This window comes from Saccostrea echinata, unplaced genomic scaffold (genome assembly GCF_033153115.1).
Source record: "Saccostrea echinata isolate AGI-Se365-2 ecotype Australia unplaced genomic scaffold, CSIRO_AGI_Sech_v1 ptg000056l, whole genome shotgun sequence".
In the NCBI taxonomy this organism is placed as follows: domain Eukaryota; kingdom Metazoa; phylum Mollusca; class Bivalvia; order Ostreida; family Ostreidae; genus Saccostrea; species Saccostrea echinata.
The window spans coordinates 14,308,118-14,335,226 of NW_026889805.1; the positions used below are offsets into that span (position 1 = coordinate 14,308,118).

The 27,109-nt window shown below is 34.4% G+C and overlaps 1 protein-coding gene across 1 annotated transcript; it reads right to left on the bottom strand.

The window, feature by feature from the left end:
- Window positions 1-4,823: 4,823 nt before the first annotated feature.
- Window positions 4,824-27,109, bottom strand: LOC133172879 (sodium/glucose cotransporter 4-like). Its single transcript, XM_061307712.1, has 14 exons — window positions 27,002-27,109; window positions 26,760-26,831; window positions 14,500-14,604; window positions 14,254-14,313; window positions 14,043-14,147; window positions 12,256-12,361; window positions 11,991-12,071; window positions 11,399-11,613; window positions 8,390-8,525; window positions 8,197-8,304; window positions 7,533-7,852; window positions 7,228-7,449; window positions 7,000-7,144; window positions 4,824-5,556 (listed from the first exon to the last, which is right to left on the bottom strand). Exons 1-14 carry the CDS (start codon window positions 27,077-27,079, stop codon window positions 5,345-5,347), a joined length of 1,965 nt encoding a protein of 654 aa, XP_061163696.1. The 5' UTR covers window positions 27,080-27,109; the 3' UTR covers window positions 4,824-5,344.

Consider the following 27,109-nt stretch of genomic DNA (forward strand, 5'->3'; position numbering starts at 1 on the left):
AGCATGCTCTACGTATGAACAATTTCTAAAACGAGGTAAGTTTTTGACAAACAAGTCGATGAAACAAGAATATCAGTAGTCTCGTTTAAAGTCGTCATTTCGTAAGTTCTATGGTTGATACAATGACCTAGTCAGCAAATACAGTTTATCATTAAGTCAAATGCTGACTGACATTTTTCATACTAATTGTTAGGCCATTATTTACTCACTGAATTGTCGATTGATTTTTCCGTTATTTCCCGATCATGACAAGGAACAGACGGCGGGTGTGACCTGTCGGCAGGGGATGCTCACTTCTCCATGGCACCTGATCTCACCTCTGATGTTTTAGGGGTACGTGTTTGCTTTGCTCCAAAATTTGTATTGTTTAATGGACTTTTGAGCTTGAATACTGTTCGTTATCTTCACACATTTCATACTCAAATACTTCTATTTTACCAAAAACCAAGAACAATTTATGGTCTGAAATCTTTCAGACATGAATCTGAAAAACTGTGGAATTATCTACCAGAATCTTTTTAAAATAATATATTTTAGAAATATTACTTTATTTAACCAATTCAAACGATCATAAGTAGTTGGTAATGAAATTGTTGTAATTGTCGCGCTTGTCGTTAATTTTTGTTTTTTTTAGAAAAACAGGTTTTTATTGCGATATTTCGGTATTATTGTGTTAATACTGTGTCAAGTCATTTTATATGAATCTTTATGGTAGTGTGATAGTTTAGTAGTACAACTACCCTCTCACGGAGTTTCAAATTCTGTTTCAACTCTAATTTTTAATGAAATTCGAAGCCCGATAATGTAAAGACTTGTTTTAAAGTCTCCGATACCTATAGTAGCATAGTCCTATAAGAACAGCTTTTCGGTCATGATCTGTATTCTGAAAATAAATTAGTAGACAAGTGAAAAATTTGCATAATAATCGGTGCTGAAATCAATATTGATATTTGATCTTTCTTTGTCATCTTTTTCTTAATGGTATATATGTCTTTACATGCATTTTCAACACAACTGCGTTCCTTCCAACTTTTATATTTACATTTTAATTTAAAAACCTGTAGACCTTTTGATTTTGCTTTCTAAAAAAAAAAAGAAAAAGAAAATGATTGACCAAAAAGGAATGAGTATAAACATGTTGTTTAACTCAATTATTCATGGAATTGTCACTCTGAAAGTTTAGACATTCATGTGTAAAACGGTGAAGACTTGCTAAACTCGAGATACATATTTGTTTTAAGATATTTTATTGTAAAATTAATACAGAGGAATTGGTTACAAGTTCTAACAATTTTTGAAAACCTTTCCTGTAATATATACAATGATTATAATGATTTTCGCAAATTATTAACAGAATGATAACGTAGTAATGCAGATGGCTTCAAAGGGAACGGAATACGAGCTGATTAAACCGCTTTATTGAAAGATCTCTCTGAGGTTCTTATCGTGTGTGTTTTCATTGGAGGGGATTAAAAAGCAGATAATTTAGCTAGAATAAATGCTCATTTTGAGAAGATCTTGATTAAAAAAAAAATTGGATATTTTTTTTTACTAGGAAAAGACCTTAATGGTAACCTAAAAACAAAACTTTACATGTAGCAGGTTCATGTTACGCTTTATATTTTGAATGATTTACGATATCAGAAGGACTGAGAAACTGTTACTTGTTTGATGATTTTTTTAATATAAATTACATTTGCATTAAATGACAAAAAAGTATGATAATGGTTCACAAATTAAACTGCAGATTGAACCTAAGTTAGTTCAACTTTCAACCATCAAGACATCTTGATTAAACAGTTCTTAAAATGAAAAATCTAAAACAGAATTAAGTTAGTCAAATAGACAATTCGTGTTTTGGTCCCTCTTTACGTGGGTGTTTAGTTCGATTTAAATGTATATATGTTAATGATTTCTGAACATCTTGATTTCAACAGCAGTCATCGTAATTGTCAAATTGGAAATTTACAGATAAAAGTAGAAAGTTTATTATAAATGATCTGCGATTTAAAACATCAATAGACATAAAATGAGAAGGCTAGAAACATAAACAAAGGGTTAAGACCAGAAAAATAAATATTTTTTGACTTTTTATGCCAACTCTTGCTATTAAACTGAATATTCCTCATATGTGTAAAAAAATTTGATTTAAGCAAAACACTGCAAATACTGTAGTAAGTGAGTGTATTGTTGCATAACTCTTTGAAATAAAATAAAATAGTGTAACTATTTGAAATTAAGATATCATGAAAATGGTCTCTGTCAAATAAGAAAAAAATCCAGACCTCTTTTATAAAGTGAATCAGCGACTTGAAAACAAAGAAGTGAAGCGAATGCCAAAAAAAAAAATCATTTTAACGTATGTGTAGTGCTGTAATAAACAGATCAAAAGATGCAGCAGATTTAAAAAAAAAAAAAAAGTTAACCTGACTCTGGCTATCAATTTCAAACATTAAAAATGAAAAATAATACGTGTGTTATTAATTTTAAATCTAAACACATGATATTTGAATAGGTTTTATCAACATTCTAAAAAAAATCAATAACTGAAAACAAGTGCATACAGAATTTAGAACTAAAGATTAAGGCAGTGAACATTGATCAATTCCAAAGCTCCTGTAAGAAATACAAAATAGAAAATCAAGGCAAAACACGGACCTTTGGACAAAAGAGAGGTAGGATCAGGTTCCAAGGAGGAGAAAGAATCACTTATTGACTGGGTACACTCGCTAGTATCATTTAGTGGAGACCTGACTTCTGTCTGTAGATTTTCTTGTTATTAACAAGATAAAGTCAGATTAACTGTTTACATGTCCATGGACTTCATTTGACCATTAGAAATAATCATTAATTTCTATACTAAATTTTTGCAGTGAAAAAAATGAAACACGTACTTTACCCAGAATAGGTACTATAGCACATATCTAGAGTTTTTTCCATAATCACACCTTAAGCTTATTTCTAAAATTTCTAATATTTTATACATTGTATTGATGGACTTTCGAGTTGATTACTGTTCGTTATCTCCATAAAATGGTCAAATATATATAATCATACAATCACGTAGTGATATTGTCTTCATGAATCTGTAAAAATTTCAGAAAAAAAAAAAAATCCATCCTGAAATGAAAAGCAAAGTGAGACTTTAATCCATTTCGATATTGCCAGTATAACACATTTATTTTGCACCTTAAGATCTTACTATTTTAACTACTGTTTTGCCTAGTTATGGCTTTGGTGCGTGCCTAATGAATATATGTTGGAATCCATAATCGCAAGTTGATTAATTAAATTAATGCTATCAAATATAGCAAGATGCTGCTTATACAGGATGGCAATTTATTTTGACTAAAGAATTATAACATTTTCTAATCTCATGCATTAATTCAATAAATATATAAAAAAAAATGTTTTCTTAGCAGCCGTTAGCAAAATTCTATCCATCATTTTTTCCGTGACTATTTTATAACGTTTTATGAAGAAGCATCGAATCCATTTTCCAGATATGATTTTTTAAACATATAATTACCAATTTTATATTAGCCAATGACGTGACAAACTCCAAAAATTACGGGTAAAAAGAAATTTTCACCAAGAATTGCAATCGTCAGTACCCTGCCTGTGCTAAAATAACTGACATCTCAAACCCAATATTAGGTGAATTACTCTGTATGATGATTTCAATGATGTTCACGCTTATCGGATGTTAGGTATATTAGCTATGTGTTAATTTAAAAATAGTGACAGGTATATTGAATTCTTCTGAAAAAATGCAACTTACCCAGGGCTCTAATTGGCGACTTATTTAGTCGCCATGGCGCCTAAAATTTTTCCTTAAGTCGCCAAATTGACGACCATTTTTAATTGACTTTGCGATCGTCGAATTCAAGAAATTTTCACATTTTTAACAATTTTTTGAAAAAGCGAAAAGAAATTTAAAAGAAGAGGAAATTATTTTAGCAATGGACATGTCAAGTTTTCTTAAGCACGTCATGGGTCCTTATATTCTATTAATCCTTAAAGTTGGCGCCTTAGAAAAATTGCGTGGCGACTAAAATTTGCATTGGCGACTAAATTTTTTTGATAAGGCGCCAGCTGTAGTAAAAATGGCTTTTTGATTGTTGTTTACATTAACTGTCTCATTTCTGGATTGAAAAGTTTTAACATGAAAGATAAATGATACAATTAAATCCCCAAAACCTTTTTTTTTTCCATATGGTCATTTTTTCAAATCTAAGACAAAGAAGAAAATTAATATGTCTCCTTAGAAAAATACTAAATTTTGAAGTGATACTATTCTACCTTATTTTGTTGCACTGCTGACATTTGATATGTTTTTACTAAACATTGTTTTAAAAAAATATAACACACAATAACTCTTTCAAATTTTGTAAAGCAGTTGGTCATGTTGATATTTTTTATCATTTACAGCAAGTATATTATATTTTCTTGAGCTTCAAAATATGATTATTTGCTCATGTAACATATATTTTAAAAATCAATTACTTATAAAAACTGCAATTGACAGATTTATTAGCAAAAATGTTCTTTGTGTCTTTATTTTCTAAAATAGCAAGCAAAGAATCATATATTGATAATAGATTTTCCATGTTGAGGAGCAAAACATCAAATGTTGAACTCCTCATATAAATAGGTATCCACGGATATTTCACTCTCATTTATGCTGCTTGTGATTCATATAACATTTTTAACTTTTCAATGGTATATCTGTTATTGATTTGCCATTTGAAAATTCTTTTTTGACTTAATTATCATACAGATTTCGAAAATCAATGTTTTTGGGCAACATTAATTTTTTTTCTGTTGCACTCCTGACATGGTATAACATTTTTTTTCGGCGGCAGCCATAACCATAACTTGGTAAAACAAAAGTTACTATCATCTTACTAGAAAGCTCACTACATTGTATTTGATCAGAAAAGTCTTTATTTAAATTTTGAAATATCACAAAAAAGTGTTGCACTCCTGACATTTTTACCATCGTATTTGGGCATCACTTTTTTGTGACTTAAGATATGAATAAGAAATTTGGCAGGTAGTTAGCCAATATCAAAAGACGTGTGCTGAGTCATAGAAATTTATTAACATTGTCTGTATATTTGCGCAATTTGATAAATATGTGTCACTCATATGTTGGTCGCATATTTTGGTACATGTAGTAAGGCATTAATGATCACATTGTTCAATTACCTGAGTTTTGAACTGCATTCTAAAGCATATGCTCTACATATCCATATACACCTGTGTATACATGAGCCATTATGATAAATAATAAAAACCGCTTAAATACAAAAACCGACAGGGGAACATGATAAGAAAATGTCTAATGGAAGAAACCCAATAAAAACACTGTAAATACACCAATGACAATCGCAGAAACGTTCAACATCTTCCTCCATCGGGAAGCCTCATCTAAAGACGTCATTTTTCTTCTTAATTCTTTTAATTCCGCTGCTGTCATCATATGCTTAGCATCCTCGTCAATTCCACACACCCAGTTTTTACAAAGGATCTTGATTCTTTGAAGCCCACTTGCTGTAAAAATATGATTAAATGATACATACTCGTTAAGCAGTCCATGCCATCTTACTTGTTTACATTTGCTGAAGTCATAGCCAATCGGAATGAGAAAAATTGGGTTAAAAATAAACATAACCAGTTGTATTCATAAATTTTATTTTAATTTAATCCATTTTGGTGCATTGTAGGAAAAATAAATGTCAGGTACGTAGGATCGATTTTGAAAAGGGTGGGGACATTATAAAAATATTGACAATTTACCAAATCTTTGACAAGCCTCCAGAAATAAGGAGAATTATCAAAACTCCAAAACCGTTCACGGTAGCTCAGTCGGCAGAGCGCTCGCTCCGTGATCGGGAGGTCGTGAGTTCGAATCTCGGCCGCGACAGACCCAAGTCGATAAAAAATGGGTAGCAACTGTTCCTTCGCCATGCGCTCGGCACTTTGAAGTGAAAGTTGCGGGTCCTTCGGATGAGACCTTAAAAACCGAGGCCCCGTGTCACGGCAGGCGTTGGCACGATAAAGATCCCTCACTGCTCAATGGCCCTGAGTGCCGAGTAAAGGTCAAAATTTGAAGCCCTTCACCGGTATATGGTGACGTCTCTATATGAGTGAAAAATTCTCGAATGGGACGTAAAACAACATACAATCAATCAATCAATCAAAATTCCAAATATGTTTTTTGTAGAAGGGGGTGTTTGGGTCCATTGACATGGGCAGGGGAACAACCAGTCTTTCAATGGGCATCTTAACACTAAACTAATAGCAAAAATTTACATTCAGAAAAAAGAATGGGGATGGTGGACAAAGCACTTGAAGTGCCACAATGTGATTTTGACCTGAGTGGAGGTCTGGTGCAAGTAAAATAATTTTCCAGTTTGTATCACTTTGTAGGAAATAAATTCTTATACTCACCTGGAAGTTCAAGTGCAAGTAAATATAACCTAGTATTTTGTTTACGATATTGGATACCAGCCATTATTCAATCATATAAAAATATTTGAGGAATCAACATGATATTGCCACAAAGCAACGTAATTAATTTTCAAGTTGATATAGTTATCAATATAATACCAAAGGTGGTAGAACTATATTTGTTATAGATTGATTGTTTAGGTTTCCTTCGAGAATTTCTCACTCATTTTGAGACGCCACCACTTGCCGGTGAAGGACTGCATATTTAGACCTGTACTTACGGCCTTTGAGCAGTGAGGGATTTTTTTTTCGTGCTAGACACAGGACATCGATTTATAAGGTCTCGTCTCATCCGTAAGACCGGACTCCACGTCCCACAGTGGGATTCAAATCCGCGACCTAAGGATCATCTCCTTACTCCGCGACTCTAGAGCAGACGCTCTAACCACTGCGGCATGTGGGCGACTATCTGTAATCGTAATACGTGCATTACATGTAACCTTCTCAGTTTTTTTTCTTTTCAAATGGAAGATTGCGATTTACCTTCTTCTGCTACAGGTTCCTGGATCTCCATAGATTTAAGATCTTCTCCCTTCACGTGAGCAGAAATGTGAACATCGTCATCCTCATTATCTGAAAGCTCTGGTTCTTCTTCATCATTTCTAGTCCACCATGTCAAACGATGGAGCTAAAGTCAACACACCTATATATATAATAATCAACCAAATAAAAATAGAACTTCCACTGTCAGGCGATCAAAAAATGTAATACCTTGTTTGCTGGGCGTGGTTGTGTTATCAAACTAATGATAACCATAGCAATTGTTGCGAACAATGCTAAAAGTGTCGCAAAATGTAGAAAATCCACCTTGGAGATTATTGTAGGCCTTGTGTCAACTTCACTGCTGCCACAAGCAGGAGCGAGGAATGTGAAATCTAAAACCATGCGTACAATTCCCATAACTAGACTCAGCATCAGGCCCCAAAACACACCCTAAAATATAGAGTACTTAAAAGTTCAAGGGGTATATATATTTAATCTTCAGGCAATAAAAAGTAGAGACTAAGTTGTTTCACCTGTTCTGTGGTTCGTTTCCAGAACAACCCCAGCAGAAACATCATACACAGGGGAGGTATAAGATACGATTTTACAGACTGCATATAAAACCAGAATCTACCTCCCTGTGTCAACTGTAAAATAGGTAACCACAGAATACTGAAGCCAATCAGAACAAGTACGGTAACTCGCCCAACAATCATCAATTCGTACTGAGAGGCCTTCTTCCGAAACTGGTGCCAGATATCGAGGGTCATGATGGAGCTCGCACTGTTCAGAATTGAGGTTAAGGAACTCATTAACGCAGCCAACAGAGCAGCAAGCATAAGACCACGGAGACCTGAAGGATAACGATGACATAGTACACATATATAATTACTGTGGAACCATTAAGTTTTGGTTGCTCAATATTCGTGGAATTCGTGGGTATCATGTATCCACGAATTCACATTCTCAACAAATTAATAACTGGGGTTTTAAAGTAATCTTTCCTTTCGTAGACATAAGCGAATGTACGAAATAACGTCCCCTCGAACCTGTAAAATTAAGGCAATTGACCGAAATTGGCTTTCACGACTTTTAATAATTCCACAGTATGTAAAATCGATATTGAGTAAATAGAAAAAGTAAATTACTACGTTTTGAGGTAAAAATCTAATTTAAAGCAAAACGTAATTTGTAAACCTTTAGGAAGTAACCTGAGAACCATAAGAGGATATGCTATGTTTGTACAGCCGCTCTTGTTTTTACAGTATTCCATGCATTTGTCTGGATCTGCACAGGCAACTTCCTCTGGAAAAAAGAATAAGGTTTAAGAAATTTAAGATTCATGAATTTCATAGCATTTTTGAAACAGTTTAATTAGGAGATACAGTACCCTTAAACAGAATACGACTGTTCATTCCAGGAATAACAAACAGAAGGAATCCAGTCAGTTTCAGCGCTGCCCCTAACAATGCCCCTGCCTTCGCGTGTACCATGTTTTTGGCAGAAAGTGTGCGTTGAACTATTATCTGAGAAAAAGAAAGGAATCTACTAGTATAATGAGAGGGAATTTAAAATCAGACAAAACAACTATATTAAATCGTAATTTGAGTAAAAGAAGTCCCTGTGAGTACTTGTCATTATTTCAAACGTTGGAGTATTTCTCATCGTCCTTTGTAAGCTAACTTATGCATTGTTAAGGCGAAATACATTTATATAATAAATTGCGCCACAGAGGTACACGATACGCCTTTCTGGAATAATTTGAATATAAATAGTCACAAAATACAAACATGAAGCCACAGTGACCACTTTTAGGTAGCAACACACCATTTTCCCCTCAGATGTACTGGCAAGGTTTGATTTTGAATATTTTAAATATTCCAAACAATCAAAATGAATTTGAATTACCATATATATATATTGTATTCCGAAACTTCATAAAAATCTTTACAAACAAAGATACATAGCGGGTTCAACCAAGCCTCTTTCTTTACTCCTCATTAAGATATTAACAGTAGTGAAGGAGAAACTTCAAGAGTACTGTGCAACAATATATTCGAGAAGTGGTGTAAATCAGATGTGGACACTTAAAAATTCTCAGGAACTTTTGGAAAATCTGATATCACAAGATTTTACCAAAATCAACAGCTTAAAAACTTTGGACTTTTCAACTTTATACACAACCATTCCCCACGATAAATTAAAGTCCAGGCTTTTTGACATCATTGACAGCTGCTTTTTCAATAAAAATGTAACTCGTAAATTTACTTACCTTGTCATTGGTCATTTGCGAAATTATTTTGTTAAAAAACATCCTGATTGTACACACAAGTACTCTGAAGTTGAAATTAAAAAGATGCTTGAGTTTCTGATTGACAATATCTATGTGGTTTTTGGAGACCAGGTCTTCCAACAATCTATTGGATTTCCCATGGGTACCAATTGCGCCCTGTTCTCAGCAGACCTTTTTTTGTATTCATATGAAGCAGAGTTTGTCCAAAATCTTATTCGTGAAAAACAGAAAACACTTGCTGTGGCCTTCAACTCGACATTTAGATATATCGACGACGTATTGTCAATTAACAATGGTTATTTCCATTCTTATGTCGATACGATATATCCCGGTGAGCTTGAGATGAAAGATACCACAGAATCTGACACATCTGTTTCATATTTGGATATTTTACTTGAAAAAGACGTTAATGGTAATCTAACAACCAAGCTTTATGATAAACGTGATGACTTTAACTTTTCAATCGTGAACTTCCCTTACTTATGCAGCAATATACCTTCATCACCGGCATACGACCGTTCACGGTAGCTCAGTCGGTAGAATGCTCGCTCCGTGATCGGGAGGTCGTGAGTTCGAATCTCGGCCGCGACTGACCTAAGTCGATAAAAAATGGGTAGCAACTGTTCCTTCGCCATGCGCTCGGCACTTTGGAGTGAAAGTTGCGGGTCCTTCGGATGAGACCTTAAAAACCGAGGCAACGTGTCACGGCAGGCGTTGGCACGATAAGGATCCCTCACTGCTCAATGGCCGTAAGTGCCGAGTAAAGGTCAAAATTTAAAGCCCTTCACCGGTATATGGTGACGTCTCTATATGAAATATTCTCGAATGGGACGTACAACAACATACAATCAATCAATCAATCACCGGCATACGGGGTTTATATCTCTCAGTTGATTCGATATGCCAGAGCATGCTTTGCGTATGTACAATTTCTAAAACGATGTAAATCATTGAGAACAAGTTGTTGACAAGAATATCAACAGTCTCGTATAAAGTCATCATTTCGTAAGTTCTATGGTCGATACAATGACCTTGTCAGCAAATATACAATTTATCATTGAGTCATATGCTGACTGACGTTTTCATACTAATTGTTAGGCCATTAATTACACACTGAATTGTCGACGGATTTTTCCTTTATTGACAATCCGATCATGACAAGGAGCACACAGGGGGTGTGACCGGTCGGCAGGGGATGCTCACTCCTCCATGGCACCTGATCCTACCTCTGATGTTTTGGAGGTCCGTGTTTGCTCTGCTCCTATTTTGTAATGTTTAAAGGACTTTTGAGCTTGAATACTATTCGTTATCTCCATATATTTAATCTCCTAAGCCTCGGAATGTCAAAGATACATGTATGATCCAAGCACGATCTGACTACAAAAATACCATGCAACTTCCAAATTGAGGCCTTGGTGACATTTTTGAGCTGCGACACACCGTTCCCCTAAAATGGATCATCTGACAGAATGGACCTAAGCATTAAAGTGTGCAAAAAATAATGCAGACACGATTAGATTTATGTAAACTTAAAATTAATGCCATGGTGACCAAGTTTTGAGCAGCAACAAATCCCCACCCCCTAATGAATCAACTGACAAGGCTTGATGATCCTTGGCCTCAGAATATGCAAAAAATTGTAGGGACAAAATTTGCCAATGCAAAGTCATTACATTCTAATATGAATGAGGACATTGTGATTTTTTTTTGTTGTTGCAAAGAGCCCTTCCCCTTACAAAGATGTATCAACAGAGCAAGTTTGATGCTCCTAGGCCCCAAAATGTGAAATATATGATCCGGACACGCTTTGACTATGTATTGCCAAATTAACAAAATGAGATTTTGACACAACGTCTCAGCAAGGTCCATTAGCTGATAAGGTAAGAGGGTCCCAGGACTCGCACTTAAAAAAAATACGACCACGACACTAAACTGCTAACAAGTGGACAGCTCCTACCCAGTCCGGTGTACAAAAATGACCAAAAATATATGCAGCGAACGCTGATAGTGCTATTACATGATTTTGCTAAAAAGTATATTGCGTAAGTTTAACATCTACTAGAGTATGCATGCGTCATTGTAGTGAAGAGAATATCATTGGAGTACCTGATCCTGGTCCCAGGTGTAAAGTCCAAGAGTGGACAGTCCCAGCAAAGCCCCAGTCCAGGGGATGTCACCTGTCACGGGGTCTCTGAAGATATGGAGGGAATCCGCCGGGGGAACCCCGCACTTGTAATAGGTCTGATTGTGAAGGGTTTCATTTGACATGGCAGCCATGAACTTGGTTTCCATTTCTTCGTACCCTCCAACCTTAATGATCGCTGAACAATGTAAATAATTAGTAAACTTATTATTTTGATTTCCATCAATCAATTTTAATTAAGTTTGCTATTGTATTTTGATACAATAACAAAATTCTATGTCAAATTATTGGATTAGCGCTGCTTTTGTCTCATCCAATCAAATGTCACAGACAGATGATAGTTAAAAAATAGTTTAAGATTAACTAACGGTGGTGTGATGCAGTGTGCCTTAAATAACTTCAGACCTAATACAGGATGTGCATTGTATTGTGCGTTAAGTTCCTTCATACCTAGTAAAAGATTAATTATTTTGTGCATTAAATAGATTCTGACCTACTAATGCATGTATTGAGCAAAATTTTATAGTGATAATATACAAAACATTTTATACTAACAAATGAAAAATAAGATTGTAGCTCCAACAACAAGAACGACAGCCTGCAGAGTATCCGTGTAAATGACGGAAGCTAGCCCACCTGAAAAAAAAGAAGATTTTTTGGTCATATTTCATTTATAGAGAGAGAGTTTTAAAACCTTTAAATGATTACTTTAAACATGAATATTTATAATATTGATAAGTAAACTAGGAAACAGCATGAACTAAAGCTGTTATACTGAATGAAACAACTTGGTACACATTTGCCTCCGAAATTTACGTACCAACTGTGGTATATATTGCTGTAATTCCTAGAATAATGCTAACACAGAGGTAGATATTCCATTCTAACATCTGTTGAAGAAATATTGCTCCGGTGTATATTTCTGCCTAAATAAAAAATAAAATAAAATAAATTGCGTGAGTAAACATGCTGGGCTTATCAAGAAAGATTAATTGTGTGTCTATTTTATATTTTCCGTATTACATTGACCTCCTATTTGTGTCCCAATCTGTTCATGATTTCAGCAAACACAAAACTACAAGCTTTCACGGGTCTGTTTGTGTGCAAATGTGTGCTAGTTGGACTTCCTATTCTTGAAATTAAAATGCAAGTTCTTCCTGTTATATCCTAGTTATAATTTACATTTTGTCCCACTAGCTCAGCAAAGCATCAGGAATGATGAATGGAACAAGAAAAGAATATATCTAATACTATATAGGAGCTTTTGTTTGCTTGATCTCTTCTGTGTCAATAGTTCTTACGACGTTATCTTAATGGCCCGAACCCAGATGTTCATTTTTCATGAATGAAATATGGAGATTTCAATAAGAAATTAAAAATCAAAACGAAATTTTCTTGGTACTAGTTGCCATCAATATGCTACAACCTCATTAATATTGAAGGTATTCATCTAAAACATTCTGCAGACATCCAAGAAGCCTTACAATTTATTTAAATCATAGTTCATTTTTTTCCTATATAATGGATTTCGTTTTTTGAAATTCTATCTCCTAAATATGTTCAAACAAAGAGAATGAAGTAAGGACTTTTATCTGAATTCCTTCTTCAGAACAATCGGATAATTTCAGCTTAATCTGCGCAAACATTAGGTACTAAATGGGATTTATATTTATTCAAATGGAAAAGATAAGACTGACCAGAAGTTACTGGCTAGACTGAAGCTGTACTGGTTTTCACTTAACAAAGGTAGAGAATAGTAACACGGGCTTGAAAGTATGGCAACAACAATTAATAAAATAACGAACCTTGGTTTAGTCACTTTTTGTGTCAATTTTAATTCCATTTGCACAAAAACTGTAGAAGAATAGACTTTTAAAAGAATTAATTTAGTTACCATGAAAACACCATCAACAAACCAGTATTTAGGATTAGAAAAGTCTACTTGTGTTCCAAGTTTTAATGAAAACGGACCATAACCACTGGAGCAGCATTTTGAAAGAAATCCATTGAAATTTCTTTTTTAAGTAACCATGGCAACATCATTCACAGAAATCAAAAACTGATATTCAGAGTTACGTGTCAGAGTATAGTCTACTTGTGTAAAAAGATTTATGGCAATCGGATCAAAACTGTAGAAACAGTAGCCTTTTTTAAAGAAATGTCTATCTTTAATAGCCATGGCGACACTGTTCATCAACAAAATCTACAACCCAAAAGAGTCGCCCGCGTGGCGCAGTGGTAAGAGCGTCTGCTCTAGAGTCGTGAAGTAAGGAGTTGATCCTTACGTCGCGGGTTCGAACCCCACTGTTGGACGTGGAGACCGGTCCTTCGAATGAGACCGTATAAACCGAGGTCCCGTGTCGGAGTAGGTGCTGGCACGATAAAGATCCCTCACTGCTCAATGGTCGTAAGTACCGAGCATAGGACAAAATTTGCAGCTTTCCACCGGCAAGTGGTGGCGTCTCCAATTGAGTGAAAAATTCTCGAGAGGGACGTTAAACAACATACAAACAAACAAACAACCCAAAAGCTCAAACTTTCACGGTTTCATTTTTTTCATCTGTTGTGTATTGTGAAGTTAAATTTTGCTGAATGGTTAAAACATACGGATATGTTGAATAGGATGTAGCCAATCAGTGCAAGGAACGACACATACATGCGCAGTCGACGTCCACCAAAGCGCTTCTTTACCCATTCCGGTATTGTATAAGCCTGTAGAAAAGATTTGTGTTACTTAAATACCTACATAAATAAAATCCCATAAATAAATTTTGTATGGAGAAGAGAAAAGATTGTCAACATTTGGTGATAAACTTACTCCACATGCAACATATACCGGAAGAAACACCCAACCTAACAAAATCAGGAAAAACACGGCCTGAAAGAAGTCATAAAGGTTGGATTATTTTAACTGTAACATCATGCAGATGGATAAAATCTGTGAAAGAAGAAGCATATACAAACATATTTTTGCTACGATATCATTTTGAACTAGAATTTAAGAGATTAAAAAGCAATATTGAATGAAGTGTATATAGATTAGGGATAAAAAAAAAACCCTTACATGCCATTCGTATATAGTAACAGCGATACCAGAGCCTGCAGCAGTTCCTGCCAGTCCAATAAACATCGGAGCTCCAATGTTACTTGCATAGATAGAGGCCCCAATCTACCCAAAACAACAAAAAGATTACACAACTACAAAGGATCTTCTTGAGAAAAACAAAGACACAAATGGTAGCAGTGTAAATAAACGAAATATGGAGAGAAGGACTGACATTAAATCACATTTTAAAATGCTAGTTCAAAAGTTCCTGATGAGACTTCTTTTGGTGTGAACAAAAATACATATAAAATATCATTCAAGTATGAGAAATTTTAAACATTGAAATGTAACGAACTTTTTGGACTTTACTTTGTATGAAATATATGGAGATAACGAACAGTATATTCATTGAATTATGTATCTTCGTGTTTTCTAAACTTTTTACAAAGTTTCATGTTTATCTTTCAAAATAGTATCTTCCTACAGTTTTCGTCCACAAAACACTGACAATAGTCCAAAATATCCTGCAATGAATGCAGAAAAGTCTATACGGCATTAGTGTCCATACGGCAAGACTACAAAAATCAAAAGAATTATAAAATTATGTATTTTGCTACAATCTACCGGTGGAGCAAATCTTATTGAAATGACATCAACTCTGTAGGAGCAGTATCAACTTGAAAAAAGAAACCTCAAACTTTTTAATTTTAATTTACCATGGCAAAAATAACTAGAGTAAAGCTCGTTGCAAATCAACGAGTAGGTCTTCCGACAGGCGACAGGCGTCAAAATTAAAGTGTTCAGAGTTTTTATCCAATAAGAATAACTCTGAAGCAAATTTCTGAAAATTACGCAAAAAAAGATTCTTTTTGGGAGGTTTTGACTCTGGCATTAATCACTGTTTAGAGGTCATTTCCAGTTGAAGTAGGAAGTCAGAAAGGCCGGAAAAACTCGAACTTCATTTACAAAGAGTTTAATACAATTTCTAATAATTTCAGAGAAAATGCTTCATTTTTAGACTACTTTCGATTTACACCATAATGCCTGTACTGGATTATTTTTGTAATCAGTTATTAATGTGCACATTAGCATATTCGAAGAAATTCTTCAAAAATCATATTTCAGTGTTTAATAACTTTAATATAATATACCAGTCAATCAAGGTGAGTTCGATCTACCCTACCTGTACTAGATTCTTAAATTTCATAAAAATCCTTCCAACCAAAGATACATGGCTGTGTCTTGCAAATGCTCTACTAAGCCCTTATCTTTATTCCTTACAAAAATATTAACAGCAGTAATGGAGAAACTTCAGACGTACTGTGCTACAGCTTATTCTAGAAGTGGTGTAAATCAGATGTGGATCCTCAAAAACTCAAAAGAACTTTTAGAAACTTTAAAATCACCAAATTTTCAAAAGTCTATAACATCAAAACGTACATCTTTTATGCAGTTTATACAACAATTCCTCATGATAAATTAAAATCTAGACTTTTTGATATCATAGACAACTGTTTTTTTTTTAATAAAAACGGAACCCTGCACATCAGAAATTTTCACATCTTGATTGGTCTTCAGCAAAATTACGTCGTTAAAAATAACTCTAATTGAACACACAAGTACTCTGAAGTTAATATTACAATGTAAATGGATGCTGGAGTTCCCCATTGACAACATTTATGTAGTCTTCGGAGACCAAGGTTTCCAACAAACTGTTGGAATTGCAATGGGCACTTATTGTGCTCCTTTATTAGATGATAATACAAGAGAAGAATAAATCACTAGTTGTGGTCTTAAACTCGACATTCAGATATATCGACGATGTTTTATCAATTAACAATAGTTAATTTCATTCGTCTGTCGACTCGATATATCCCAGTAAACTTGAAATAAAAGACACCACAGAGTCTGCAGCATCTGTTTCATATTTACATATTTTACTGACTATAGACGATAAAGGCCGATTAACAAGTAAATTGAATGACAAACGAGATGACTTTAGTATTTCCATCGTCAATTTCCTTATTTGTTTGTGTATAATATTCCTCTATCACCTGTTTATGATGTTTATGTCACCCAACTTATTCGCTACTCAAGAGCTTGGTCTGAGTAGATCAATTTTTAAAGCGAGGCAGGCTACTAACTGCTAAGTTGATGTTAGGGATTTAAACAGCCTCGTTTAAAGTCAGCATTTCGTAAATTTTATGGTCGTCATAATGACCTTGTTAGCAAATATAATCTATCATTTGGTCGGGATTTTTTTTGCTGACTTGTTTCATACCAATTGTTGGGCCTTTCTTTTTGTACTGAATCGACTACAGATAGTTCTGTCTACCTGATCAATACATAGGGGTCACGGCGGGTGTGACCGGTCAACAGGGATGCTTACTCCTCGTAGGCGCCTGATCCCACCTCTGTAATTTCCAGGGGTCCGTATTTTATGCCCTCTTCACATATTTGTATTGTTTGTGGATTTTTTTTATATCGATCGCTGTTCGGTATCTTTACCTTTTACGAGGGGTGATCAAAAAGTTCGCGAACTAATTGAATTACTTCCTTAAAAGAAATAAAATGAGGTTTTAGTGTTCATTATTTTTTAAAGTAGTCCTCTCCGATTTTAATGCACATCTGCCATTGTTCTGCCCATGCGCAAATCATGTGATCCAGGCGGTCACGTGACATGCTTCGTAGCAGTCTGTTCACGGAAGCTAAGAGATTTTTCCGAGTCTTATATTTCTTACTATGCAAGTAATTTTTTATAACAAGAACAGACCATCTGTCAAGAATGGCCAAATCTTGCAATAGGATGGGTGGATAAGGATATCCCCTCCCAGAATTAGCATAGCGACCATCACAACCCGAGTTTTCTGTCTCAGGAGCGTCGTTTATCCAATGTGGAAAAAGTATGGGCGCCTTCATTTTTTTCATATCTCATATGTTTAAAGCTAAAGTAAACGATATTTTAGGGATTTAATAATTATATTATTGCTCAGATATTCAACTATTTTTCTTACTGTAATTTGGCGATCTTTCAAAACAAATTGCTCAACTAAGGACACATCTTTTTACCGGCTTGCTTTCGCTGGGCAACAGAACAAACATTATTTTCAACCATCTCCCCGCCTTCACTAAAACATTCAATCCAATTAATGATTGAACTTCTGGTAAGTCTTTTGTCTTCATAAACCTTGTACAAATTATCATATTCTACTGCCAAGGAATTTCCGAGATAAACGTTAAACTTTACAGCCTTTCGTTGCTCGAGTACGACTGAGTCAACCATTTTTTGTCACAAGTGACCTACATACTGACGTCATTTCCACATTGTGCCGTCACAAACACGGAGCAAAACATTATTTAACATCTGCTATTTATAGAACATGTGTATGGCTATATGTGTGCTTAATTTCATTCTGATCTGAATCGTGGTTTTTGAATTATAGAGATAGTTCGCGAACTTTTTGATCACCCCTCGTACTCTTTGTGTCTGCATTCAAAACAGTTCATTTTTTTACTTGCTAAATTTAAAAATCACTTCCGTGTCCATCTTAAGTGAGGGATGCAAAAACAGAAAGCTGTAATGTATAATGTCATAATGACAGCGATGATAGTGTCTCATTGACACTATATTGACAAGGAAAATACGGCGGGCGTGACCGGTCAGCAAGGGATCCTCACTACCCCATGGCACCTGATCCCACCTCTTATGTTGTAGAGGTCCATTTTTTATAATTCATTAAGACGTTCTATCTTCCCTGAAGATATCATGATTCCGTCTTGTATCAATTTATAGTAATAATGTAGACAAAATTTAAAATATGAAAATCGGCCAAAAATGAAACGAAAGTGATTTTTTAAAATATGAAAGCAAAAAACGTTTGACAACAACAATAAAAACAAAAGGTCCAAGGGTTTTAACGTTTGGAAATATTCACATTTTTCATTCAAGAAATCGGTCCACTTATTTACAATAAATTGCTTGTACTATGAAAAGGGAATAATAATAATAGTAATAGGAAACAGAACGAAAATAGTGAAGTCTTCCGAAGGAAGTCGAAAGACCTTAATAATAAAGTTTTGAAATATACCACTTGTTTGTCAAGTTTTATTGAAATCAGTTTAAAAGTCTAGGAGGAGTTTTGATAGAATATTACGGTTCATTTTTAAGTAACTACAGTAAAACTGCGTTATAAAGAACTCGCTTATAAGGAAATCTCGGTTGTAAGAAATTTATAACGAATCCTATAAAAAAAAATTTCTTGTACGGATATAAATTATTTCCGTTATAAGGAAGTAAAATTCAAGTCAGAGTTACTCCCTTTTAACCGAGTTTTAATGTATAGCACACTGTCCTTTGACATCATCAGGTGATGTTTAGAAAGTATTTTTGTGTAACAATTTTTTTTACCAAGCTTAATTGAAATCAATTGAATTCGGGGAATGAGTAACTTTTGGAAGATTCTTTCTACAAACGAAAAGGCAGACAGCTAAAGTGGCAGTAAGACAGATGGTCGATTGATGGTCTTTTTATGGTCTTGAACAAATAAATTTAAAACAGAAGTTACAGCGCGCTTATAATGTTAAGAAACATCAGATGATATATTTTTGTAATTTGCATTCTATTTCTTACGGTCCTCTCTAATGTTCATGTATTTCACTCAACCTTTTTAAAAGACAAAAAATATTAATGCATTAAAAATTTGAGGAATTTAAAATTCTAGATTACATATTTTTGTTCATATTTGGATATTTTACTAGAAAAAGACGTTAATGGTAATCTAACAACAAAGCTTCATGATAAAACGTGTGACTTTAACTTATCAATCGTCAACTCCCTTATTTATGCAGCAATATACCCTTATCACCTGCATATGGGGTGTATATCTCTCAGTTGATTTGATACGCAAGGGCATGCTTTACACCTTGTCGGCAAATACAATCTATCATTAAGTTATATGCTGACTGACTTGTTTTATACAATTGTTAGGCCATTATTCACACACTGAATTGTCGGTGGTTTTTTCCGTTATCTTCCGATCATGACACGGAACACACAGCGGGTGTGACCGGTCGGCAGGTGATGCTCACTCCTCCATGGCACCTAATCCCACATCTGATGTTTTTGGAGGTCCGTGTTTGCTCTGCTCCCGGTTTGTTTTAATGGACGTTGAGCTTGAATACTGTTCGTTATCTTCTTTTAAAATCATATTTCGTAGCGATGTTATATAATGGATCAATGTTTACATAGTGCTGTGTAGGTAAAATTTATCTGTTTGAATGATGTTTACTCTTGTGATAGCATATCAATTTGATATAGATTTAAGTTTGTTCAGTCCATCATCCCCAAGGTAACTGTAGGTTCACGGTAGTGGTCCAAACATTTCCAAAGATAAGTACATTATTTTTTTTCTTATTTTAAAGTCACAAGGTCAAACCTAAATTTTATCTACACTATGTTCACGTATTTTAAAAAAATATATATTTATATTCAAGAACCACCTATTAGATAAAGTACAGCTACAAAGTCGACATAACTCGTGCACCGAAATGTGTGAAATACCGGTATGTGAAAAAAGCTTGGAAATCGTATAGTACACGAAAAGCTACAATATCTTTATTATCTTTTAAGACCAGGTCTTCCAACATTCTTTTGTAATTTGCATGCCACAAGTCGAATTCGTTATTTCCCTAAGCGGTTTTTGTTTTTTTATGAAGCACATCTAATTTAAAATCTTCTAAATGAGAAGGAGAAAGATTTTGGTCTTCATTTCGACATATGGATATATCGAGGGTGTTTTATCAATCAATAATATTCAATTTCATTTATATTTCGACTCAGGATATCCAAGATAAATCGAAACAGCTCCACAATTGTTTCATATTTTGATTGTTAACTGAAATAGATTTTAATGACAAATTGAAAATAATTGTATGATAAACGAGATGACTTCCGCTTTTTCATCGGTAACCTCTCCTTTTTTTAGAGTAACGTTCCGTAATATTCCATTCTCACCTCACTATAGTGTTTATGTCTCCCAACTGATTCAATACGCAAAAGCATATTCTGAAACGATAAATTTCTAAATCGGATCAGGCTACTGAAAAATAAGTTGATGCAAAGGAACTTTCAACAGTTTCTTTTCATGTCAGCATTTTGCAAAGGGTTGATGGTCGTTTTCAGGCCCTTGTTTGCATTCAAAGAAAATCAATCTTTGGGTCAAATTTTGACTGACATTATTCATATCAATGGCAAAGCAATTGTTTTCAGCGAGAACAGCAGCCAGTAAGAATGAAAAAGAGACGCCAGACATGAGGAGGATAGGTGAAGGTGAAGAGTTTTCATTCTAAGACTACTGATTTACTGATCAATACAGATTATCCACGTATGTGTGTGACAGGTCGATCGGGTATGATTATGCCTCCTAGGTGACTCGGTGGGCTCCGTGTTTTGCTCACGATTTGTATTGTTTATGGGATTTTTGAGACTGATCAATGATCGTTATCTTCATCATTTTCATTAAATCACTGAATTGTGTTGTAAACTAAATAAGCATTATCAAAAATCTCCAAAGAACTTTTGAAAATTTAAAATCTCAAAACTTTTCAACATGAGTAGCATCAAAGCATATAACTTTCCAACACTTTATACAATCATTCCTTACGATAAGTGGCGCAGTGGTTAGAACGTTTGCTTAAGACTCACGGTGTCCTTATGTCGGGGATTCGAATTCCACTGCGGGACGTGGAGATTCGGATGAGACCGTATAAACCGGGGTCCCGTCTCGCTGTAGGTACGAAAAAGATTTCTCACTGCTCAGTGGCCCTGACTGCTTAGTATAGGTCTAAATTTGCAGCCCTCCTACTGCAAGTGGTGGCGTCTCCATTTGAAAGAAAAAATTCTCGAGTGGTACGTTAAACAAAACAAACAAAACTTCACTACAAATTAAAGAGCAGGCTTTTTGACATCATATACACATGCTTCTTCAAATCAAATTGAACTAAGAAATTTTCAGATCTTATGATTGGTCATCAACAAAATTACGTTGTTAAAATCATTGAAGCTACACACAAGTACTCTGAGGCTGGTATTAAAAGGAAACTGGAGTGCCTCATTGACAACATACATGAAGTCTTTGGAGAAAAGGTCTCCAAAAATTGGTTGGAATTTCGAAGGGAACTTACAGCGTTCCATTATTAGCTGAACTGTTTTAATACACGTATCCCTATGAAGCAGAATTTACCTAAAAACTCCTACGTTAGAGGACGAAAACTCTTGCTTTTGGCTTCAATTCGACATTTATATATATCGAGAACGTTTTATCAATTAACAATAGTTACTTTCATTCATGTAGTAATATTCCACTATCACCTGCATATGGGGTTTACGTCTCCCAACTTTTTCCATACTCAAAAGCATGCTCTAAGTACGTTCAATTTTTAAACTGAGGCAGGATACTGACAGATAAGTTGACGTTACAGGGATTTCAACAACTTCGTTTAAAGTCAGCAACAGCAACTCGTAAATTCTAAGTTGTTATAATGTAAATTCTAAGTTGTTCTAATGACCTCGTTAGCAAACATAACCTATCACTGGGTGGTTTTTTGCTGACGTTTTTCCTACCAATTGTTAGACCTTTGTTTTGAAACTGAATTTGACTATAAATCAATACTATCAATACACGGCGGAATTGACCGGCAGACAGGGGATGCTTGCTTCTCATAGGAACCTGATCTCACATTTGGAATTTCCAGGGGTCGTGGTTTGAACCCTGTTCGCATGTTTGTATTGTTTATGGATTTTTTGAGATCTATCACTGTTTGTTGTCTTTACCTTTTTTTTTCATGCGTCGACTTGATATATCACAGTGGACTTGAAATTAAAGACACCACAGAGTCTGTCATATTTAAATATTCTACTGACTATAGACGTTAATGACCAACTAGCGACAAAAATGCATGACAAACGAGATGACTTCAGCTTTTCCATCATCAACTTTCTTCATTTATGTAGCAATGACCCACTATAATCTGCATATGGTGTTTATGTCCCCCAACTTATTCGATACTCTAGAGCATGCTCTGAGTAGGATCAAATTTAATCCACGGCAGACTAATGACAAATAAGTTGTTGTTACAGGGATTTCAACAAGCTCGTTGATTCTACGATCAAAATTATGACATATACAACTTATTACTTGGTTGTATTGTGATTGTTTCATACCTATTGAGAAGATTAAATTTCACTACGTAATATACCGCCTTCTTGATCAATAGGGCTCACGGAGGGTGTGAACGGTCAACAGGAATGCTTTTTTTAACTGCAGGCTTCACCTCCATAGCACAAAGACACTTTAATAATTAAAAACAAGTTACCGTCCTTTAAAAAGGACTGCAATGCATGGATCATATGCATGTATTTCTAATAGAAAGCCTAAGAAATGTTTCTAGGTTTATTCAAAATAGGTATAATAAAATTTAAATCGTTTATCTTCAAATGTAAATTTTACATCATGATTCAAGAAGTTTATTTGATAAATTACGCTGGTCTTAAGCCCACTAATTCAAAATTTAAAGTTGATATCATTATTTCGGGTGATATCACCAATCGGAATAATTTAGATATTACATTTTAATATTTAAAAAGTTATACCGATTTGGATTGGCGAAATGACTAAATAGCAACGTACACCGCATGGCATACATAATAATTTGCAATCACTTGAATTTACAATTTAAAGGAGCATATACATAATAGTTTGTAAAATTTGAAAGCTTTTCATCCCCATTCTATCTTCATCCTTGAAGGGTTTTGAGTTGAACATTCACAAAATTAGGTCACTCGTACAATTCGATAAATTCCGGAGAAAATTTAATTATGTTTTGCCACTGTTTGCGAAAAGTTCCATTAGTTTGTGGGTAGTCTATTGGATTAAAAAGATTTGATTTGTTAAGGTACTGGTTTCTACATAAAATTCTTTTTATGGTATATCATATCTTGTTATCTTTATCATGTCCAGTTGAAAGGGTTGGTATTGTTTAATATGAACACATTTTTATCCCACAAACGGTAAATTCTGATACAATTAATTTGTGTGGTTCTGAAAAAAGAACTTAGTACAAACATCTTTAAAACCCAAGACAAACGACGTACGATTTAAGGACAATAAGTCACTTGAAAGACTACCGTAACATAGGAAAGGTCTTATGAAATCAGCATACGTACGAATTTCTAATGTAGACTGCGAATGCTCACCCAATAGAATGTACATGTTATATTCAATGTCACAAATAAACTCCTTAAATTCTCTCCGCTTGATATTAGGGTACATGGCAATTTACTTTAATGTAAATCACCATGACGAATTCATGTAGACTATGTGACCTGGAAAACTAAGTCTAAATACTTAAACAGTGTAAGTGGAATAAACAATTTGATACACCTATTTAGACTTTAACCTCAAATGTTTTTACAAGTACCTCATTAATTTTACATTTTCTCCTGCATACATCACAAAGGCTAGGGATCAGAAGAATATTAAACAATGCACATTTTCAGAATCTAACAATTTTGTTACTACCATGAATATATAGCAGGTTAATTAACATGTGAAATTATTTTTTCTTTTTCCTTCTTTTTTCAATTTCTTTTCGTTAAACTTAAAACAGAAACACTTTAAAAGAGAACTTATTATGCCCCCGGATCAAAAGATCCCGGGGTGTATTGTTTTTGTCCTGTCTGTCCGTTTGTCTGTTTATCTGTTTAGCTGTTTGTCTGTGTCTGTTGTCAACTTTAACCTTGCCCATAACTTTTGATTGGTTGGAGATATGATTTTCATATTTCACATGTGTATTTCTTGTGACAAGACCTTTCTTTGGGTACCATCATATTTGACCTTTTGATCTTGACCTTGGAGTTTGACCTACTTTTGAAAAACTCTAACCATGGCCATAACTTTTAAACAGTTGGTGCTTGGGGTATCAAACTTCACATGTGTATTCCTTACGACAAGACCTTCCTCTGGATCTCAACCTCTTTGACCCTTTGACCTTGACCTAAGACTTTGATCTACTTTTGAAAAACTTTAACCTTGGCCATAATTTTTGAACGGTTGGAGCTAGGGCTTTATACTTCACATATGTAATCCTTGTGACAAGACCTTCCTTTGGACACCAACCACTTTGACCATTTTACCTTGACCTAGGAGTTTGACCCACTTTTGAAAAACTAACCTTGGCCATAACTATTGAATGGTTGATTCTAGGGCTTTTATACATCACATATGTAATTCTTGCGACATCACCTTCCTTTGGATACCAACCACTTTGACACTTTGACCTTGACATTGGAGTTTGACCTACTTTTGAAAAACTTTAACCTTGGCCATAACTTTGGAATGGTTGGTGCTAGGGCTCTCAAATTTCACAGGTATATTCCTCGAGACAAGACCTTTCTTTGGGCACCAACATTTTCCATCTTTTGCCTGAATTTTGACTTGCTTTTGAGAAACTTTACTTTAACCTTCGCCATAAGCTGCAATACGGAGACATCAGTGTTTCACAAACACATCTTGTTTTAGAATATAATTTTGGTGCTTTACATAACAAAAGAACTTTAACAAAAGAAAACATGCAATTCTCTGGACACACAAATATCTTATGCATAGGAATATTCATTTTGTACAGGTTATTTCGAATTTTAATTTATCAAACATCATTCAAAGCATTGTTGTGTCGTGAATCCATTGTTTTCAAATTTACTGTATCTGTAACGGCCCGATATTGCCTATAAACTGTATGACAAATTGATAAATCACACGGTACTGATATCTCTAAGCTAACACGTATTTCGGAACTGAAAGAAAAATCAAGAGCTGTATCTTCGATTAAATCAAGTGCACAAGATATTATCATATTGTCCTTAACAAACATTTTAACATTTACTATGCAAAATTTGACTGAATATCAAAATTGCCATAGAGGACAAAACTTCAACTGAATAACACAATAAAATGTTACGATGATAAACAGTGATCAAGCCAAAAAGTTCTTTTAAATAATACAAATACTGATCAGAGGCAACACGGATTCTCTGAAAACATAGGTGGGATCGTGTGCCATGAAGGAGTAAGCACCCCTCTCGACTAGTAACACCCGGCATTTGACCTTTGTCATGATTGGATAGAGAGGATAAACTGTAGACAATTCAATATGTAAATCGTGACCTAAAATTTGTATGAGAGAATTCATTTAACATTCGACCAACTACGGATTGCTATTGCAAAAAAGATCATTTTTTCGACCATAGAATTTGCAAACTCTGGATTTTTAATGGGATTGATGATATATGTGAATAATCAAATTAATTATCAATAGCCTGCATCATTTTAGATATTGTTCGTACGTAGAATATGCTCTTCCGTATCGAATGACTGAGAAACATAAACTCCATATGGGGTAATAATGATATATTGCTGCAAAAATAAGGGAAGTTGACAATAGAAAAGTTGAAGTCATCACGTTTATCATAAAGTTTACAAGATAGTTTGCCATCAATGTCTTTCGCTTGTTAAAATTCAAATTTCATATACAGATCAGTCAGAATTTGTGGTGTCTTTTTTTTTTTAGTTCAATGAGATATATCAAATCAACATAGGAAAGAAAATGACTATTTTTAATTGATAAAACATCGTCGATGTATCTAAATGTCGAATTGTGGGCCAGAGCAAGAAATTTCTTTTTATTTTGAATAAATTCAGCATCATAGGAATACAAAAAGGTTTGTAGTGAAGAAGTGCTTTTTAATGTCTGCATCCAAGTTCATTGTGATTCTTGACACTTTGAAAAACCAATCATATCAATTGATTATAATATTTTCTATAAATTTACATTAAGTTTTGAGAGCTATTAAAAAAAGCTAATTCTTTGATTTAAAATTTGGACTATATCTAGAAAATTTGATCAACGGCAGAGTCCTTAATCTCACATCCTACATTGTTCAGTTAAATGTAGTTAATACTGCTAGGTTTTAAACGTAATATATAATTTGATAGTTATCACATTATGATAGTAGGAAATTGAGGTAAGTATAATGTGACTGGAATATACCTCAATGGAGGAAAGATATTTTCCACTGATGGACTGAACATTTTTTAAGGCTCGTAAATTCACTCAATTCACGATGTGGTATTTATTGTTTACTTTGTACAACAGAAATTTACAGCTGACTGATTTGTAATAAAAATAGCAGAGCCACATGTGTGTGTTATTGTAAACCTTACCGGTATCCAGTGCATATCTTTCCCCGCCAGAAAATATCCCTTGGCATTGCCCTTGTTTGGTCGAAATGTCGACTAAAAACAAGAAGAGTTTAAATTTACCTCATACAAAACTTTTAATTTCTTTATGCAAAGAGAAAGGTAAATGTCTTTAAAAGTCTTATTTAATATTAGTTTTCTTTGGAAGAAGAGATCCGAACAGCTGATCGAGTCATGCTTATTTTTAAAGGTAAAAGTTACTATACCCAAAGTCCGACTGCTAGAACAATAACAAAATAGACACCGATGGTGATATAGTCTTCAATGAATAGTTCTTCAGCCATGCTGTTTTCTGAAGGCAATGCAGTTCAGTG

Coding starts and splice junctions, on each gene's coding strand:
- LOC133172879 (XM_061307712.1), bottom strand. CDS start 27,079: ATGGCTGAAGAACTATTCATTGAAGACTATATCACCATCGGTGTCTAT. Junction 12,362..14,042: donor ACATCCTATTCAACATATCC/GTATGTTTTAAC, acceptor TTTTTTATTTAG/GCAGAAATATACACCGGAGC. Junction 7,450..7,532: donor GGAAACGAACCACAGAACAG/GTGAAACAACTT, acceptor TCTATATTTTAG/GGTGTGTTTTGGGGCCTGAT.